The 21,625-nt window shown below is 41.7% G+C and overlaps 1 protein-coding gene across 5 annotated transcripts in view; it reads left to right on the forward strand.

The window, feature by feature from the left end:
- Positions 1 to 7,854: 7,854 nt before the first annotated feature.
- Positions 7,855 to 21,625, forward strand: part of rfx2 (regulatory factor X, 2 (influences HLA class II expression)) — a 29,306-nt gene continuing 15,535 nt past the window's right edge. For 2 of the 5 annotated variants that reach the window (XM_048977013.1, XM_048977014.1), the window contains exon 1: positions 7,855 to 8,065. In XM_048977013.1, coding sequence (XP_048832970.1) covers positions 7,870 to 8,065 — 196 coding nt within the window. In that variant the 5' untranslated portion in view covers positions 7,855 to 7,869. Of the gene's footprint in view, positions 10,157 to 21,625 lie in introns of all 5 variants that reach the window. The other 3 variants (XM_048977017.1, XM_048977015.1, XM_048977016.1) reach the window with 3 other exon arrangements.

Here is a 21,625-nt window from a genome sequence, read left to right on the forward strand (position 1 = left end):
TAGTCAAATCAAGTCTTTACTCAGTGTCCTTTACTCAGTGTTCTTTACTCAGTGTTTGTAATCTGCTTTGTACATTTTTTGAGCAACAGTCACAGATGTAAATGAATGAAAGTTATGTTTATATTGCGTTTTTTTTCTCACACCCAAAATGCTTTGCAGAACCAATGGGGAACCACTTCTACCACCATAAAGGTCACAAGGACCACCACTGTGAACCACCCACCTGGATGCACCAGGATGCTCACCGCACAGTAGCTGAGATGGTGAAGGGGCAGGAGAGAGTTCACCAGTTAGATATTGGGGATGATTAGGATGGTTTTTGTTTATGGGAAATCTTTCATACCAAACATCTGTAGTGGTCCAAAGTGAGTCTCCACAGTGGTTTGAAATAACAGAAACATTTTCAATGAAATAATAATATACATTCTTTCTGTTTCTTCTCAAATTACTGAACTACAACCAAATTAACGGAAGGATTTGAAAAATCATGCATGCAAAAATAAAGTAAAAAAAGCACCATTAAATATAAATATTTATAAACGACTGATATTTTTGCGATATTCGTTGTTTATTTTGGCCAATGTCGTCAGTGTTCTCAAGCACAGCATAATCTACAGTGATATTTTTGCATTTCATGACGAACAAGGCTATTTCAAAATATACGATCTGCAAAAAAGGATTACGACAGGACACGCCTAGATGAATGTACTACCGTGATTCGTCTAAAATAATAATAATAATAATTAAAAAAAACAAAAACGAAAAATCCTCTTAAATCCTCTGTCATCAGTTAGCCCTATGTGATGGTGCATGTAATATGACTAACATTATTATTCGTAACACCCATAGGGATTACTAGAAACAGTGCATTGCGTAAATGGCACGTTGTTTTCTCACAACAGAACCTCCGCAAGATATGGACACGTCAGTCCCCAGGGAAGCGTGGTGCTGCACCATGGCGTGATACGCCAGAGCATCTCCCCACCTCGGTCACACTACGCTGTACGAGGCGGGGCGCTTCTGCCTGACTGCATGGTCTAACTTCGGCATGATCAGTGTTTATTATTAAATCCATGTACTGGATACGCGTTTGGAAAGCGGATGGATGGTTGGCTGGCGTGAAACAATACGAGGTACTTTTCAAAGGAGGAAAAGCCAGCTCACGATACTTCTGAAGATATTACCTACTCGTTTTGAACCACTAGTAGTAACAATAGAGATGGCGCCTTATGAATTTGGCGTAAACAATTTTAATAACTCTATTAAAAGCGTCTCTTTTCTGTCTGTTTCATTTTATGTTTGCTATACGGTCGGGCGATTTTGTGATGCAGCTCAGGCTATGGGTCAAGCCAGCACCTGTCATCTTAAGAGTCAGAATTCTATCTACTGACCCTTGAGTTTTCATTGAGCAAAGAATAACCATCAGTATGTAAAAGGATTTAATTGTCCCGACTTTTCTAGTCTATTAGCAATACTGAATAACACTGTTTTAACATAAATGTAAAGGCCAAATGTAACTGCATGTATTATGTGGAGTAATGCTCCTTATATTTCTTCACTTCCGCACATTGACAAATAATGGCAGAAAATACAATCCTAGAAGAACTAGAATGTGTCAGATTCCTATAATTACTGATGACACAATGGTTTCACTTGATGTTACATTTTTATAAATAGCCAGATAACCTGTAAACAGAGAAAACAGTGAGTTTTCGCTTGATGCTGCAAATTAAACCAATTAACTCACATCTCCCTAGAAAACCAGCATTCTGTACATGAAGGGTTGTGGACCGTTTTATCAAAATGGATGAACGGTTCCTACCTGAAACACAAAAAAGCACTCCAGGAGAATTTCCAAAGCTTTACCGCAGACGGTCCACGCCAGTCAGTGTGTTTGGATAATTATGGTGGAGTCTGACTTTATCTTGATCGTCTCCTTTCTAGCTTGGGACAGAACAGTCGCCTTGTCATTCATCTTAAATACACAAGCAGGAGTGATAGGAGTAGGGCGCCATGACACCGACCTCAAAGGTCATTTCAACTCATTTTTATAACACTGATTAAACGAATTTAGGTGGATGCAGACTCACTGCTGACAGAAAGCAGGCTTAAGTACATCTATACTAAAGCCTAGAGAGCAAACAGGCATTTATTATATCCGTTTCAACATTACGTGGGTCTACACAACAACATAACAGGCGTCTTCTCACCGAAGTCCAGGAACCTACAGGCTCATTTATATATTAAAAGAAATGTTTGCATCTTCTTGCTGGAGAGGAAATGTTCGTACAAAGACTCGATGTTCGTACGAACAATAAAAGTCAGATTTATAAAACCTTGCGAAAACTGTGATACAGCTTGTACAGATTACAAATCCCACAAATCCTAGGCCTGTGCATCCAGGCTTAAGAGAACGCCCCATTCCCAGTCACTAATTACCCTAAACTGGCAATGCAAATTAGCCACGTATATAAATGCACATATACTACGTTTGTAACAATGGAGCCACAAACAAAATGAAAAAAGGAATTTCTCAGAATACGAAGTGCAAAATTTATCGTTTATAGTATACTGCGGTCAGCTCAACAATGACAGAGAAAAACTATTTGAGGGATTATGGGCTGGGATGTCCCTGATCTCTCAGCTAGTTCCCGTTGGTTTGTTCCTGTCGCCGAAAATCCAAGTGTTATCAGTACTTAAATATGGATGGGAGCAGCATGATTGTGTAATGCAGGTCGGGTGTAAGCCAATTCATCACACACTTCCCTCAGAATCGCTCTTGGCAGATTGGCCACAAATCATCATAGGAAGAACAATCATTGTGATCTCATAAGTAGTGGCTCCCGTAGTATGTGTCTGTGCTAACTTTTACTAACAAAGCTAAATGTGCCACGATGATGCTGCTTGTTACATGCTTAGACACGGGCTTTTTTGTACATTTTCATATGTTTTTAGACAGGTGTTGGTACCTATTTTGATTTTTCAGTATGCGCACCTCTAACTTAGATTCTACGCAATAAATATATCGGTATATATAAAGTCTTTCATTAAAAAGTAACACGACGCTAAGTGTTAGGCCTAGTTGGATATCAGATATAATAAAACACATTTCTGCATCTATTAGCACGTATTTCACCAAGCACTAATACTAACTGTACATGCAACTTAGAGCCACATTTCTATCTGAACTCTAGATGTCGCTTTGTCTGTTTCCGCCAAAACGTTCTGCTCTGGACCATTCGGAACGTCTTCAGGATATGTTCTATTTATGTTATTTCTTTAGAAATCCCAGAATCTCCTTATCAATGTTTGTACGAATGCCTTTATAAACGAGCCCCCTAGTTTCTGGTTCCGAGTTCCTGGGCGTTCTCGACCGGGAACTATTGTAGTTCCTGGTGAGTCTCGTGTGTCACTTTCCCACCACATAATGGGAACCTTTATGTCAAATAAACATGGGAAATGGAAAAATCACAAAAGTTTTTTATTTATTTTTTTATTTACCTTTATTTAACCAGGCAAGAAAGATTAAGAACATGTTTCTTATTTACAACTGTGGCCTGGAAAGTTGATCTTAACATGTAATTTCATTCGAAACTACACCACCGCCCCAAACCAATGCAGGATGAGCAAGTCTTGTTAGTTATTTCATAGTCAGGCCTGTTGGGGGATGGATCACAATCAAAACGGGACACATCCTTTTATTTGCATTTTATTAATATGACCTTTCCAAGCAGAAATATGGAGACGCACGCATATAAGGAATACATTCTGTTACTTTAATTTCACATTAAACATACAATTCAAGTACAATCACTGGCCACTTCATTGAGTATCCCTGGACAGCACCTGGTGGGATTCCATTTTGAGAAGCCTTTCTGCCCACCACTATCGTACTGAGCCGTTACTTTTGCACTTCCAACCTTCCTGTCACCTTCACAAGTCCTTTGTGAAATTCTCCTTTGACCTCGTTCATGTTTTTGTTTACTGCTCTGCAAACTCTTGTCGTTATAGCATGTGAAAATCCCACTTACACCACATTTATAACCACTTAGATTATGTGTCTCAGCCATTTTCAGCACATTTTGATGTTTAACCTTTTTAGACTAATTTGTAACAAAACTAGTATTGTTCTATGTGTGTAGAGAGTATAGTATATTTTTTGTATACCTTATATTTATTTACTTTGTTTACCACGTGCCTATTTGTTACATGTCTTTCTCTCGTCTGCACTGGAAAAAAACTGGAGCCACGTCATCTCGTCTCTCTATGTACCTGTACAGTATATAGCAGAGATGACAATAAAGTTTACTTTGACTTAGATAGATGTGTATGATAGAATAATTAGGCTACTATTGTTACCGTACTTAAGACTTTTATTGTCATTAAAATGTTTAATTGGTGGGTGTTATCTATAATACCATTTCATAAAATATTTATTATTCGGTATTACATTTACAACATTTGTAAAATCAATCTCTTGACCCAGCCCGCGTCATATGTATATTCAGTTGCAGGTACGTGATTGGCCGCTTCACGTCAACGAGCAGACCTACGTAATAAAATGGCCACTCTACAAAAGGAAACGTGTTTTATGTAGCTACGGTATTTGACATGTGACTAATTTATTCGGCAAAAGATTCAACATTGTCTTCAATGTTTGGCAGCGGATTTCTATTATTGTCCGTCCACGGTATGCTAAGCTTACTATTAATCGGCCCATATATTCACCACTCCCAGATTAGAACAGATGTTGGGTTTACTCAGTAACTTGACCGGATTTAACGTTTCTAAGTATATTACTACTTCTTGTACACGTGGACAAGAATGATGCAATCGTGAATTCTGCTTTTATGGTCTTACCATATAGATGTACTGCCACCCAGTGGTACATTTTTTAAGTACAATTATCATCAGGAATTTCATTTAAGCTCAAAATTCATTTCCATTATATTGCTATTAAGCAGTGTTTATTACTTAAGTGATTTCAGTGATTTGCACAGTTCAAAATGTGTCATAATTTATTTGATCGTCTTAATATGTTTTAATACGTTTTAAACTAGGCCTATGTTAATAGACACAACAAATTGACGTGTTTTTAAAGGATACGGTCCTTCGTTCTGTGTTTATTCCAGTCTGTGTGTTTACCATTGTAACGGAATATTCCTGATTCATTTCAGTATTCTGCTCCATTGAAACTGCCCATGCATTGGAGTAGAAGCAGCTTTTAAAGTTATATTTTTGCAGCAAATCCACTATGCCAGGGTTGCCCAACTCCAGTCCTGGATGGATAGTGTGCAACACAGTGTGTAGATTTCCCTGCTCAGACATAGCCACTAAACCTGGTAATTAACTGATTGAGATGTATTCCAGCAGGGAAATCTGTGTTGGATTCTAGTGCTCCTGGACCGGAATCGGGTAACCCTGTACTAGACTGATGCAGTGGTGGTAATTTGGGGCTATTTCAACCCCTCGTCATCTTAGACGTCATCTTGGGACTGTAACTTTCAGGTACAAGTTAATTAACTAAGGACTGTAATACCATGAGCCCACCTTTAATGTGGCATGTCTGGGCAGTCCCCATTCTCCACGGTTACTGGTGTCCGCTGTGAACTTTTTCAATTACAGATATTTTATTGTTGGCATTGTGGAGTGCAGTTATTGAGAGCCATAACTGCCCAGATATTGAAAAACGTTCTGATTGACATAGTATATATTCATCGTCTATGCAATCATTCAGAGCTGGATCTTCTCAAATCTGTAGCTGGTTGTTTTTGACGTGACATGAACTAACACTAGTCCTCCGCCACATCATGTAATTGCCCAGTCCGCAGCCTGACAAATCGGCAATGATGACACTTCCGCATAGCAACGCCTGTAAATATAGTAACAAACGTCGCTAACGCTCGCTGTTGCTCTCTGGCATGTACGGTGAACTTGTTATCTCCCATTCAGTTTATTACATACTTTGCTGCATAGCCCATTAATTGTAAGCGACCGGGTTATTTAAAAAGGATGTTTATACAATGTTCCGTATACATTGAAACGTATATTAGCGACAGTCTTATTTAGCTAACATGGTATTTCAAATGTCTAGAAGCCAAAATCAGAATCCGTATATCGTTGTTTGGAAGTGATCTTCTACTAAAGATAGTTTAGTTTGCTGCCTGCTTTTTTTAGTGGAAAATAAACTTATTTAATGTGGATAATGAAATTCGGTATTATGCAGATAGAGTGTACTGTTTCACCTTTCTTCAGCAAATCGAAACTGACAAACGTTACAGGATAAACATGTCAGACACAAAACAGTATTTGTTACATCTTTCACACGTGAAAAGAATTTTCGTTTCTTTTTTGCGTAAATCTGGGTTCGATCTTTCGGGGGAACTTTTCTGCCGCTTTCCCCCGTTGGTATCCAAGGAAATGGAACATGTTATCTTCAGGTGTGAAAAAGTAATTGCGTGCCCCAGTTAATCCAGCCTACATAAATTATTAATTGGGATGATCTTTTTTAGTAGACTAAATACAGTCATACCTGAATTGAGCCTGTCCTGCTTAAAATAAAATAAAAAAAAAATCAGGTTTCATATGAACACAAGTCAGTACATGGGAAATAGAGGCAAATCATCCCACAATGAATAAAAAGTTCCTGTAGGTTTGCTGAAATAAATTATTGACAGCTATCAGTCTGGGAAGGCTTACAATGCCATTTGTAAGGTTCGTGGCTCCACCGAATCACAGTAAGACCTGTATAGTCTGTATCTGGAGAAAGACGGGACAATAGGAAAACTGTTTGGTAATCACACTTCTGCCAAAATCTCTCCAAAAACAAGGCATACAATCATCCAGAGAGTCACAAAGAGCATCTGTAGGCCATTCTTGTTTTGGCTGAGGCTGTAATCCATGAATTCCGGTATTATTAAGATGCATGGTGATGATAGTGTCATGATCTGGAGAAACTTTTCCCGTATCAGAAGATTAATGAATCGCCATTATTGAAGGAGCTGTGAATACATACAAGAAAATCCTACAAGAGAATATCACACAGTTGGGTCCTCCAGCGAAAACATCTGACTCCTTAGCAAGAGTACATTGGAATATGTGGTTTTCGGCGGGCTTAGTGAAAGTCCAAATGTAAACTCCACTGATATATTTAAAAGGGCTAAAATACACTAATGTCACTGACAGTTTTGAACCATAGAGTGTAGAATTACACCTCAGAGCTGTGAGAAAATGATCAACAATTGTAGGAGTATTGCGTGTTGCATATCTTGCCATTTGATTCTTTACCAAATAAAATCATGTTTTTTTGGGATTCCCTTTCTGGTAATATCTATAAATATATACTGTTGACCATAAGCAGGCATACAGAAATTAACGTGGTTTTTCACAATGTTATGATTGTTAAGATAATTACCTTTATCCGAAGTTATGTACTTAACCTACAATCTTTGTAGTAGTCATGCCGTTGAATGTTTTCAGAAACAATGTGTATTGAAGATGTTAACGGTCCAATCGATGTCCTGGTAGCACTTTTCATTACAAATTTCTTTTTAAATAAAAACTTCACATAAATATCTGCAAAAACTGATAATCATGGAAGACATTACAATCAGACTTGGCACTGGTACACATCTTTAGGTAGGCTTGTTATTTATTAGATCAGCAGCTTTTGATATTTGCGCTGTAAACAAATGTATTGATAAATTGAGTTTTATACATGGGGGAGGACTTCCCACTCAATAATGAAAATCAAATGGTTACCACGCCAGACTACTTGTCGTTTGTGGAAGTTTGGAGACAGAGAAGAGGTAGGGCGGAGTCTAACTTAGCCTTCCCTCCTCCTATGTGTGTGTGTTTTTTTGATGACGTATGCAGAAGAGGATAGCAACAGTTGCTTCGAGACCCCCGCGCGCCATAGTGACTGTAGTCGTGGAGACAGTTACTTACCAACGGGAGCAACACGCAGCAACAGCAGCAGCAGCAGCAACGGGAAACGAGAAAGCGTGTGAGAGAGAAAGGGAGAAAGAGAGAGCTCAGCCAGATCAGAACTATACACAAGTCGAAGGTGAATATACTAATATATGTATTTACTGGCTAGCTAGTTAAAACGAATTTGTTTTCACTTATCAGTGATACCGAGAGGACGGACGTGTGTTTTTTCTTTCTTCTATATTCCCCAGTTCCCTCTTCATGCCCTCAGTAAACGTCGCTAGCTAGTTGGGTGGCCAGTGAGCGTACTAGTCAACACACGAAGAAACAAGCCAGGAGTCTGTTTATTAATTTAGCTTCCTACCTGGTAACCCGAACACTATCTTTGTCTAAACGGGCAGCAAGTTAATAGCCGAGTAACTTTAAAAAGAGCCGCCCGGCTGATGGTGTGAGGAGGGGAGAGCGGCCGCCTGTTAGTGCCGCGGCTGGCCGGGCAGTCGGGCGCCGCCAACGCGGCCCAATTCCGGGGCTTGGTTCGTCTCCGGGCTGTCGGTGAGCTCCGTGAACGGCGTGTTTCTCTACCAGTTGTATCGGGGCACAATTTGTGTTGATTATTTTGTACTTTGTTCATGGCGACACATAAGTGGAAACGTGTATCTCCGACTAAAAGTGTGTGGGGGGGGTCTCCGGTTAGCGGACACTTGTTGAATGTAGTCAGGCGGAAAATGGGCTGAACTGAAACTTTTTATAAACTTGTCATGTCTGACAGTTCATGCTCAGCTCGCCGATTTCTTCGGCAGTGCTTATTAATGTTGGTTTTTAGGGTCAGAAGTTAGCTAAAACCTTTTTAATCCTGTTTAGGTGATCGGCGTGACTCGAGGTAACATCCCGTCGTAAGTTTCTTCCCGTTGGCTCCGTCGATATTTCACGCAGCTCTCCCTGATTTCGGGACCCGTAGCTGATAATGTTACCCCAAAATTAAAAATGTTAAAGTTCGCCTTTCTGGTCGGCGGGGTGGCTGCCAGTGACGCATTTTGTTGACATGCGCCGACCGTGTCCGCCTGTCCGATCTTTACCAAGGTATTGCGGAGCTGCTTAAGATAGCTGTCAAAACTACAGCTAAAATCACGTCATTGTGTTTTAAAAACACGGTGCAATGGCAGAATATTTTTCCGTGTATGCGATCTACAAACGAGGCGTTTATTTGCCATATTTATGCTTAGCTATTTAAAACAATGATGGCAGTTGTGACTAGACACTTGTTGCTTGGTGCCAACTGAAACTTACCATCGTTTGATTAACGTTGCTCATTTCTTAGTCGATGTGTTACTCTGATTTTACTGCAGCTTGCTTTCACGATTGCTCATTTTCGAGTATTCAAATTGCCATGTATTGTGTGTTCAAAGATAGCATACACAGGGCTGGGAGATGTAATAAATTCAGAATTCCATTGTTAAGATATGTGTTTCTATTCGCCATCCCTTCCCCTTTGCCTTTGTAGCACGAAATGAATATTTACCGCTCCCCAATTAAGATGTCATTCAGCATGCGGACATTGTTCAATGAAAGCTTTTTTTGTCGTTGAAGATGCGTGTTTGATCTTTTAATCAAAGCTCGGTTTTAATAGAAGACGGACCAAGAAAGGCTGTAAGGACCATCCCTTGCTGCAGTAATCGAGACAAATATGACCATGAACACCTCTTTGGAATGTTTTCTCTTTTTTCTTGTTCTTAGTATACAGGCATAATATTTTAATCAGAGAGGAGAAAGTTTGTGGCCTTTTGGTGGTTTTTGCGTGTTATTTATTTATGTCCTTTATTTTTTATTGTAAACTTGCTAATATTTAAGGTGTTTAAGTTACCTTTTATTGTTCGTATATATGCCATAGTGTACGACTAATTTCATCAGTTATTTTCTGCATGATAACTGACGCACGGTGATGGTATTTAAGAAGAAAAGGAAGTTTTTTGGTTTAGTTCTTTGCATGGTGGAGAGAGTAACTGATTGCCCTTGGGGGATAAGTGCTCCGCTGGGTCTGATATGAAGTTGAATAGAAGACTACGATGCCTCCTGTTGCTTGCCTGAATTGCAGATGCCTGTTGGGCTTGTCCTTTGAGGTTGGCGTCTGTGCTTTGGCGATAAGGTAATACTCACAAGCAGAGCCAAAGACAGAATGAGCTTCAGAATATCAACATGGATCTACTCGGTGTTTGAAACTATGCTATAGGTGGGTTTTCATTTTTCTCGTATACTTCTTCTTCTCCATACTTTGTTTGAGCTCAGAAGATATTATAGCTAGCTGGTTTGGTGCCAATATTTAGTCTTTCGCTCGATTTTCCTCCTCTTTTTGATTGTTTTATATAACGAGGGGCTTATCAGTAAAGATGGCTTTATTTTAGTGTAAACTGAAGATTGTAGTGTGGCTAATTATGACGGGGCATTACAACTGCTCGCAAGATCTGTGACGCTGTATATTTGTCTAATTACTCATTGTGATTCCATGTGAGAATGGCTTGATTAGGGCTGGTCGTTGGCCGAGGGTGCACAGGGCAGGCTAGTCGCAGCTTCCTATGTCATGCCGTGCGACTCGCCTTCACATTCTGGTTCCACCAGTTCGGAGGAGGCACTGCGGTGCGCGTTCGTTAATGAGCGCTACGCACAGTGACGCCGCATATTGTGGGAGTCGACTGTAATCTTGCTTGCGGCTGCTGCCGATTTTCTCTCTCTGGCAGCTTTTCCAGGTTTCTAAAAGCTGTGGCATTAACAGGGATAATTGGCATGATCGTGGCGTGGGTGATGTACCAATGGCTCTTTCCCTTTTTGTTTCATAATACAGGGCTTTGGTTCTCATATTAGAACCAATGGTAGATGTCATACCGAGGCTTTAGTATATGCGTTTCAGTGCTTGTGGGAGACTGTGCCTGTATATAATTGACTCCTGAGTTCTCAAGCATACAGTTTTGTTCCTGTTACACTCCCCCATGCCTTTTGCTTCACCTAATGATCACACATCTGAGGATGCTGTCAGATGGTTCTTGGTGGAGCTAGAAACCCTCAACTCTACCTGAGTTTTAGTCCTGTGTTATTGACTTTTTTCCCTGTTGGCTTAACTAGATTATTTTATCTTCTTTTGGAAATTTAACACCAGTAAATAATCCATGAACCAAAGTACCAGTTTTACCTTGTACTTATCCTGGGTCTTTATGCTGAAATGACCTTCTGGGATTTAAGAGGGTTTTAATAGTCTCTTTTTTCATAAAATGTAACATTGTCCATCTACTTCAGCTCAGTGACATACTCTGCCTTTGTGTTCATCTTTTTATTCAAAGCAGCTGTCGCAAGTGTGATGGGGTCATTTTTCTGTTATAAGTGTAACTCTTATACATACTTTACAGAATGACAGGCTGAAGTGCGTTTTAATGATACGACCCAGGTGTTTATTGCCGTATTTCTATCTGAATTGCAAGTCCTAGCTTTGCCCCATGGCTGGATTTATTGTAACAGGCTCTTCAGTATTAATGGAGTCACTGCTTGCTTAAAAATGTACATTTGCTGACTGTGAACAGCTCCATTAAGTCACCCCTTGGTGGAGATGGCAGCGGACAGCTGGTCAGGCGGCATGGCTGTTTCGCTGGTGATGAACTCAGTCGCTACATGCCTGAAATGAGTGAATCAGTACTTCGGTGACATTATTTTGCCAGACCTGTGTACGACAAACTTAGTTTAAACATAGTTTAATTCCTTTTACCCTAAAAAGTCCCCATAAAGTGTTAACATATAACTCTTTCCCATGCATTTTTTATTTGACAGAGCATCTAGTTACATGCATGTGTGCAATTTCAGTTTCTAATTTGGTTGCACATGAACAACAAAGAAAATAAAGGAATGGTAATGAATCTCTAAGCACCAATCAGAGCACGCAGCTGTTTTGTGTACATGGCAACCCAGTACACAAATACACCCAAAGTAATGAAAAAAAGGGGGAGAGTCTTTTTCTTTTAAAGTTGCTGTTTTTTAAACAGGTCTCTTGCGGAATTGTGGTAGGTGCATATTTCTGAACTTGCATAGACAGGTCACTGGAATAGGTGCTTCAGTGAGGGGGAACAACTGGTACAGGCCGGTTTGACTCCTTATACTTGATCGCATGTCCCCACCTTTTGCACTCGGCGCTTGTTTGGGTGGGAGACAATGGCAGTATCCTCTTGTATACCTGAGTACAGGTAGTGGGCCCAGACGGGAGAAGTGGAGCTTGTGATTAATCATCCCAAGAAGGAATGGATACCTACTGTTAGTTAAGCCACCCCCCCAACCATACTTACAGTCCACATTGAGAAGCAGGGATATGACGACACAGCACTCTGCCGTCAGATACTGTGCTGAATTGTGGCTCACCTCTTCCCATTGGTTCTGTGGCAAACGTCAGCATGTCGTCACACCCTGTGACAGAGACCTCTTACTAACTTTTAGGGCAGTGTTTCCCAACCTGCTCCTCTGGAAGCCCAGTCGGTCCACACTTTTGCTCCCGCCCAGCTCCCTGCCAGATAGTCCACAATTTTGCTCTCTCCCTACTGACAGCTGGGAGGGAGCAAAAAAAGTGGACTGTCTCGGAGTCCCCGAGGACCGGGTTGGGAACTACGGCTTTACACATTTTTTTGGGACTTCAGCGAAAGAACGTCGACTACGGGGGGGGCGTATGCAGGCATTATAGTGTCTGATGCAGAGGACACAGGATTACAGTGGGTTAAAAAAAGATTCATGCCCTAAAGTCACCACTGCCCTTGGGGAATGGGTGGGAAAAACCCAACGTGCTTTGCTTTGGTGTGTTCACCGGCACCCCCCCCTTTCCCGTGCATGCTTGGTTCTGATGCACAGAGTAGTGTGAGGCTGGCGTCCAAGCCAGTCTGTACTGCAGAGATGTTTTTTACACTTTTTAAAAAAAATAATTCATAGGTCGGTGAATCCATTTTTAAAAATGAATCATTTGGCCCATTTTCTTCGATTAATCGTCATTCGTCACACAAAACATTAAAACTTATGATAATAAATATTTGCACATCCAATCCCCAAATGATGTACAGATTATTCATTTCCAATAAAAATACTACCTGCAAGCAAGTACAAGTTGAATTTCAATACTTTTTCAAAAAGGCTAAGTGAGCAGATGGCACTAAGACGACGGAGGGTATTGTATTATAAGTAGGGCTGTGAAATTATTATTTTTTTTATCATACACCTGCAGGTTAATTTCATGTTGTGATTTTGTAGTCTTTATTTTCAGTATAGAAATGCATTTATTCTAAACTGAACTCTCAATATAAAGGCAAAAATAAGTTATGCCTGTATTAGTGTTGCATGGGTCAAAAAAAGCAGCTTCGATATAAAGGAGTTTCACTTCCCTACGTCCACCAATGTTGCTCTCAAGACAAAAGGTGGATGTTCAGAAACAAAAAAAACCTAATTGTAAATTTAAAACCAAATGAACTAAGTAACCACATTTCCTCGTCTTTCCCCTTCATCAGCTTCCAGTGAGAGGCTACCTGCATGTTTTGATTTTTAGCTGTGAATTCTGGGATTCCAGGCAAAGTCACAACCAGTACCCTGGTGTTGTTTACAGCTGGGAAGGAATACTATACGTCTCTCTAAAATCTTTGATCATACTATTTTCCCATTTGAATGTCAAAATACTGCATGTGTTAACACAATCTAAGAAATAAAGCATTAACACGTTAACTTGTCAGTGATTGTCAGCGATTTATCGTCACACTGTAAGGTACACGAGTGAAGCATTTGTCAGTTTTAGCGTCTCCTCACCAGTTATAAGGACCTTCAACCTTCTCCCTACCTTTACAGTAGCAGAAAATGGAAACGGTGGTGTGCTTTTTAATACACATAAACTGTTCTGAATGGATGTGTGTTTGTAATCAGTGACCTTGTTAGATTATTTACCTTCTGGCCCAGATCCTATCTAAGAGCAGCTAACATATGCAACCCTGATAAGCCCTGATCCGCTGGGATGGAGTGTGCTTGAAACTGCAAGTGTACTTTGTGGCTACTGCCTCAGTAAAGGTCTTCATGGACACCTGCTTTCCCTGGGGATGTATAGAGGGCAGTTGGTCCTGAGTGGAAAATGCCCCACTGTGTTTCACCAACTAACATCCAGTGCCACAAACTTTGCGTTTCCGTGCAGAACAAAAGAACAGATGATGTCTTGGTAACACTGGCAGTCACTGCCTTGGGATTACGGTTGTAGTAGTGGCTCAAGCAATTACTATCATTGCCCTAAGATGAAAGGATGGTGTCTTGCTGCTCTGAAGTAAGAGAGATTTATTCATTTATCTGGGTTTTTTTTCTCCAAAATTCTTATTTTGCACTAATAATAACCCTGCAACCGAGCATTTAGTCAGCTGGCCTTCATTAATTAATCGTGCCTTTTGTTACTCTAAATGAACAGAGCCCTGGCATAAATTTCAGGCCCAGCAGACTATCACGTCTGAAAAGAGGTAGGGGGGCCTGGATTTATATTTCTTTGTTCTAGGGTTCTCTTAGCCATTTTGCAACCTTTTAAAATGAGAAATGTATGTATTGTTTTTTTGTTTGCTTGTATATGGAGTGTGTTGATAAGGGTCCTTCACGATCCATGTGGGCCTTCAGAGAGCGATAAGTAAAATTGGTGTTTTGGGTTTGTACATTTGTTCCTGACAAGCCATCTCAGCTCTGGGGGGAAGAAAAACATTAACGGCAAATGGCTGTACAGTTCTACAGCAGCAAGCTGGAACCTGCGTTAATATGACATGTTCTGCTCGTAGCCGCACACATTTTTCCTGCTGCTCCTGGCTGTCCTCATTGCCACGGGCATTCCTTACATTCCACCTGGTTTGTATTGTAGCTACAGAACTGCTAATTAAATTTCCTGCTGCAAACAGCCGACAGGGCATTGCCATTTACATTACAATGGCTGTTTTTCCCCTCCCTCTCCTTTGGCCATTCTTCTGGGGACAGTAAAAACAGAAAGAGGCCCCTCCCCCCCAAGCCCTCTGAACACTGACACATAAAACATACTCGTATGTGTTTTTCCTCCACTGAACGAAAAGCACACTTTTAAAAAGGGTTTTTTAGACTGGTTGTAATTTGTTGATATCTCCCATAAGAAAATTAGCTGCTCACATCTTAAGCTCTCTTCACAGAAATGTTACTGGGTTAACAGAGGCAGCTTATAGTCTTGTTGTACCCGCCTAATGACTTGCCGTTTTTCTCTATGGCCTCCTCGATTAGGTCATTTAGGTTTTAACTCATTGAGGCATCGCTCTTTGTGTTTCTGTCCTTACTAGGTTTCTCTTGGAGCTCAGTGTCAAATGTTTTTATCTGAGATCAGATGAGCAGCCATGTAAGATAAAAGCAGAATGATTAAAAAAACTGTGTATATAAAAATGACTTGCTGGGTTCATATATTTCTAAACATTTATAAAATATTGATTTTATAGAAGGTACTATGTAAGACAGCAGTATATAATGAATGACAATGGCATGTAACTTCCAAAGCTCTGATTAGATCCTATCTATATTTCTAAGGGCCTGAAACTTTGTAAACATGCTGCTCTGAATGAGTTGCTGACTGCTGTTTTGATCCGCTCAGCGCATGCTTCGTCACATGGATATTCCCTCTCGGAGTGTCTCACAGCACGGTGTCATATGAGAGAGTCTTCCGGTCCAGGTGGACGGCACTGGTGGCCTGGACCACTCCCAAGTGTCACATGCACGCTGGTGTTCCTTTTCAAGTTGACTCGACTGCAAGTAATTTCCAGCTGTCCCTTCCGCTCGTATAGCCGTTTTGGTGCAGGCCTTTTCACCCAGTTTATTTCCAGCTCGGGTGCTTCTGTGAGCTGGGTACTTTGCCAGGCCGTGGGTTTTTGTTAGCAAACTCTGGGCGTTCCGTGCTTTGCAGGTAAGCTAGAGACACTTGGAGTTGCGTCTCAGTGCTGGGTGAGGGAATGAAACTCTTGGCGTTCACACTTAACCATGCAGTGTATGTGCAGTCACGGAGAGCGACACGGGCTTTCCTGAGTTTGTTATGGTTGTCAGCTTCCCACCTGATGTTTCGCAGTGCGGTTAGTACAAGGTCCTCCTGGAAGCTGAGTTGCAGTGGTGCACACTTCTGTCTGTTTAATAGCTGGGTGTGGTGGTTTCATGCCTGCGTGCCTGTCACACACTTCCAAGGTTCATCATCGTATTCACCAAAGCAGAGCACCACCCCTCTCTTGCTGTGGCTGTCTGCTGTTTGACATGTAGCAAAGAAAAACACTTTATTTATTTTTTTGACCGAGATTAGCACAAGGCAGCAGGCACGATGTCTGGTGGTTGGGGCTCAAGAAACCAGCGTCCGTAGCACATGCCAGGTTCCTGAAGGTCCAGAACGAATTCTAGAGCCGGCGAATGGTGCTTGAATGCCGGCTCAGGGCCACCGTCAGTTCGATGACATCGTCGGTTCGGCTGCCTGTTGTCCTCTCGCTGATGGTGTGTACTCTCTTGACACTTGCTAATGTTTTAAGCAATCTGTGGGTCTTTTCATGCTCAGCCACACTATAAGATTTACAGCATGATCAGTTTCCCAGATGAGAAGCCCTCAGGATGTGGCCAAACTCCATTAAAAAGTATTGCCCTGCTTTTCGTAGCACCGTTCAGGTTTAAGTTCCTGACATTCCTAATGATTATTTCCATCCTGTTATGTCTGTTCTTATTGTGGCTTGAGTGCTCGGTCATTCTACAGGATGGGCTGACATCGCCCTGAGCTGACTGGCTCTTTTTCTTCAGTATATTAAGGTGTGTGTTTCTTTCTCATCTTTGCCCTTAAAGTTTTCCTTAACAATCGTAGCACTCACCTTCTCACTTACTGGTCACAGTTACTCCCATGTCTGCTTTTTTTGCTTTGTCACCCGATCCAAGCCCTCTAGCCTGACACTGATGCCTACGACATGAAGACCCCCTCCTTCTGCTCAACCTCGGTATATGAAATTCCAGGATCTGTAGCTTTCCCGCTGAGGCTTTATTTGGGGGGCAGGTGGGCACACTGCAGTGGGAACTGGTCACACCTGTTTGGGGCACAACGGTTAATCTGCATTTCACTCGCTTGTCTGAAATAATACTAGCGGAAGAGCATGAAAGATGACAGGGTCACATCTTTGTTTTGCCGACTCGCTGCCAAGCAGAATAAGCCTTTCTGAGAGGGAGCTGGGTGGATTGTGGTGTTTGTATGATCCCCCACTGGTTTGCACTGCCTGTGAGATTCAGAGGTAGGATGCTGCACGAGTGACGTTTCCCAATCCTCAGATGTGGCTTGAAAGGGATAAGATACCATTTGTTCCTTAGCGGCTTGACAGTTTGGAAAAGCTCACTAGCCGTCTGATATCCAGAAGACTGGATTTCTTTATTACACAGGCCTGTCGAGCCCACTGTGAAAGATGCCAGCTGTATCGCTACAAGGCAGGTGATCCTCAATGTTTATAAGTAGTCGGACGCAAATGCAGTAATACATACCTGCTGCCGCTGAAGACTTATCTTTGCTTACATACACAGCCTCGTACAAGCAGGTTTTGCAAGACCTTTGCTTCCCTGGTGGGTTGTGCGTCGCTTCTCTGAGTCAGATATTCACTTATAACCTACACTGATTTTGTTATGAGTAGCAGGGTTCTGTTTTCTTATCTTTACACTCTTCATATTGAAAGAACAAAGGTAGCGAGGTGTTGTGTGGAAGATGGCTGCCCCGCGTCTTCATTTCAGAGCATTTATACTCTGTCATTGTTTGCTGTGCGTTGTGAGTCATGCCCGAATGACCATCAGGCATCGTCACTCCTTGACATTGATCTGGAATGAATGCAGATTTATTTATTCGAATAATAAGAAATTCTCGAGCAACGACCTTCAGTTTCACTGCAGATTATACTCTATTTTAAGGCCAGAGGAGAGTAATGGTGGTGTTTTATGTTTTTCTTAATCTTCAATAATTTTGAGCATGTTTGGTGTGAGAATTCAAGAGGATCAGATAGACCTGAAATCCCCCCCCCCAGTGTACTGATATTGAGAGCGCTGTAGATGATGCAGACACTTGATTTTCTCCTTGGTGTTTCTACCTAAAGGGGCGGCATGGTGGTGCAGTGGTTAGCACTCTCGCCTCACACCTCTGGGACCTGGGTTCGAGTCTCCGCCTGGGTCACATGTGTGCGGAGTTTGCATGTTCTCCTCATGTCGTCGTGGGGTTTCCTCCGGGTACTCCGGTTTCCCCCCACAGTCCAAAAACATGCTGAGGCTAATTGGAGTTGCTAAATTGCCCATAGGTGTGCATGTGTGAGTGAATGGTGTGTGAGTGTGCCCTGCGATGGGCTGGACCCCCCATCCTGGGTTGTTCCCTACCTCGTGCCAATTGCTTCCGGGATAGGCTCCGTACCCCCCGCGACCCAGAAGGATAAGTGGTTTGGAAAATGGATGGATGGATGTTTCTACCTAAATACCCCTTCCCTTAATACCAGATGTTGTCATTTTGGATGTTCAGAATCACTCAAGGATTCTTCCCTGTCTGCTGTAATGCTGTCCCACTTAGGGCTTTTGTGAAGTATTCATTTCAGTTATGTTTATTTAACACTTGTAGGGGTGATAATAAAATGCATTGCGTTTCATTAGTTAGGCAGCATCCTTGAGCCGTAGTGCTTAATCTGGTCCCAGAGGTGCTCGCAGTAATCGCACATGGTTGTTACAGGGAGCTTTCTTTGCATTGAGATGTCTCACTTATGATTTATTACTCTGAGATCCTATTTGATCATTCAAAATCGTTGTTTTATCTTGTGTTTTCCCTGTTACACAGTTGCTTTTGTCGTTATCCAATTCAATCCTGTATATATTCATTCCGTTTCCATTATGTTTGTCCAATTAAGTGTCGTGGTAGCACTTCACCAAAAACGTGTAAATTAAATATGTACGGTACTCTAATAGTTGGTATCCATTCTGTAATTATTTTGAATCCGTTCTGTGTTCTAATAGCCACAGCATGTCACTGAGTCACTGCTGGCTTTTCTCCTCCTCACTTGAAAGGATTAAATTATGTGCAGCCACCTGATATGATGGGCGATCTCTCGTTCTGTACAATAGCCCATTCAGGGTCTGTCCGACTGCTACCAATTAGAAAATACTTTTAGCCATTGTTTGTTTGTGGTGGTCTGCCTGCCCTGTAAATGCAGTGTGTATTAATAAACATATTGCACGTGTACTATTTTGCAGCATGCTCAGTTTTCAAAACAAACTCTCAGTTAGAGTTTATACTTTTTATATTTAGAGTGTAAGAAGGTGTTTTCCATAAACAGATGGATGAAATGTTTCCCTGTTTGAATTCTGTAGAGAAGTTCTCTCAGCAGTTTGGGTTTTGCAGCTTTCAGGAAGACCACTGTATATTTTAACACCTTTCACTTTTACTTTCCAAAAGCAAACTGTGTGTTTAAACTCGTTTCAGTTTTGTTTTGCAAAGGCAAAAAGTAGGTTGGGGTCCAGTGAATTGACTTCAAACAAGACATATCCTGTTTAATAATACAGAGCATTTAACTCTGTTTATTTATAAACAGGTTTTTAATATGAGTTTGCCTTTTGTGGTCTTGTAGAGGAATAATAGCATCCGGGAATTTGATTGGAATTCCCTTGCAGTCAGTTATGTGAGGCTAATAACAAGACAGGCCATGGTGTGGTTTTTATTATGGAGCCTTCATGCAGAATTTTGTGCCAAATGCAGACAATTTATCTAGTGAGAGCATTGCTGTAAACTGTCTTAACACTAATGAATACACCACTTTTCTTTCATGTGAATAGTTCATCCTCTCTACCTTTTAGTAAATCAACAAGAAATACCATAAGCGTGCCCAGAAGCTGTCAGTTGCATAGTGAGCAGTGTTTTGTGGGAATCAGTATTCAAAACAATTATGATTTTGGTAATAAGTCACACCAGAGTGGTGTACTTGGACACTAGTTGTGAATCGATATGTTGGTTACATGAGAATGGGATGCAAGTCTGTCGTACGTGACCTCCTCACCTGGTGGGTGGAGATCTATAAGGAGATGCAGTGAGTCATTAGCTTTGAGGACTTACCTGTTTTCATGCGTCATCTTCAGGCCTGGGGAAGTAATCATGACCAAAATGCGGCCTGACGTGCGATAGGTCGACTCAGCTGTCATTTATGAAATGTTGTCCCTCCCTCTCAATGTCATTTTGTATTATTCGCCACACTGCCACCTTGTTTTGAGAAGTGATATAATCAATGTGAACCTCACCCTCTTGTCTAGAGATGAACTGACTGTGAAAAGCAGTGAAGGGTCAAGGAATCTCCTGGTCTGCAACAGAGATGCCCCAGTTCAGCAGTGTTGCTCCAGTTTGTCATTTTCAGCGTTTGACTTTTCAGGATGTGCCGTGGGTGAAGGTCTGCTTGTAGGGGATGGGTGGTGGGGGGCGGTCTCCATGGGAACAGTGTCCTCATTCGCTCTTAGTTCATGTGCTCCTATTGGGGGCCACTGGTCGTGGGCCATGGCCAGAAGGATGGAGGGGGGATAAGTCTGGGGTCTCATGCAAAGGAGCCACCTCTGAGCATCCTCCCCCTACCAGCCCTTCAGGCTCGTGTTCCATTGACACCCTTAGGAATAACTTTGTTTCGGTAGCAAATGACATACATATGTAAGACCTGAAGAGCAGGTTTCACGTGGATTTTTCATGTGCTGCCTTTGTTTACTTTGAGGCTGATTCTGCAGTTACATATATGCACATTTCAGTTTGTTGATAGACGGGGGATCAAAGCAAAGGCCAGGAAACCTCTGGCAGATAGACAGTCACACGTGCTTTTCTGGTCTCGGAGCTCCTGTGCGTCCGTAAGGAGGCTGTAAGTGAATATTCATAACAATGATCCTGGTGGAAGAAAGCAGAGGAGGAAAGTGGGCCGTGGGTGTCTGCAGTGCAGAACAAAGCGGGACGCTTCTCCTTCTCCATGCTAGCTTTCAGTTCTCTGTCTGGAGTGTTGGGAGGCTGGCCTGTTAGCAACCGTGGCTAACAAGTGTAAATATGAGCCACGCATAGGGTGACCCCACATGAGTCTCACTCTCGCACGGTCCTGTAAATATACCTTTCCAATGGAATTCTTAGCTAAGGGGTTGTTATTGTGACAACTTGTTTTTGGAAATGATCTGATTTATGTTTTTTTTTCTGTGATTACAAAATGGGTTGAGTAATTGCAACAGAGTAATTTAAGTAATTTATCTGTGTTACGGAAGGTTTTTGCCTCTGCTTACAATTTTTTTTATGTTATTTGTTCCTTGGAAGTCACTATAATTTCTTTTGCCTTTTTCTTTAATTAGTTGATTAAAATGTTTTTAAAGGACAAAACTATTTAATCTGCCGTGGCTTGTCAGAACTAGTCTCTGTGGCAGAGAAACTAAATCCTCTCCCCTTGTCCTGTTCATGGTGCCTGAAAGTAATGGCTCACATATTTATTGTAAGTTTCTGGCTAATTTGAGATAGAGGGATCAGTTGGGGGATGGCATTGTTTGGTTTGGGAAGTATTCTGTTGGTCGCCTGGCAACAGGCTCCTGGAAACGGGAGTGGACGGTGTTGCCCCTGGAAACCGCTGTTGCTCTGCAAACAATGTGGGCCAGTGCAAACAAGAGCCAAGATTGTGGG

Source organism: Brienomyrus brachyistius, chromosome 15 (assembly GCF_023856365.1).
Source record: "Brienomyrus brachyistius isolate T26 chromosome 15, BBRACH_0.4, whole genome shotgun sequence".
Taxonomy (NCBI): domain Eukaryota; kingdom Metazoa; phylum Chordata; class Actinopteri; order Osteoglossiformes; family Mormyridae; genus Brienomyrus; species Brienomyrus brachyistius.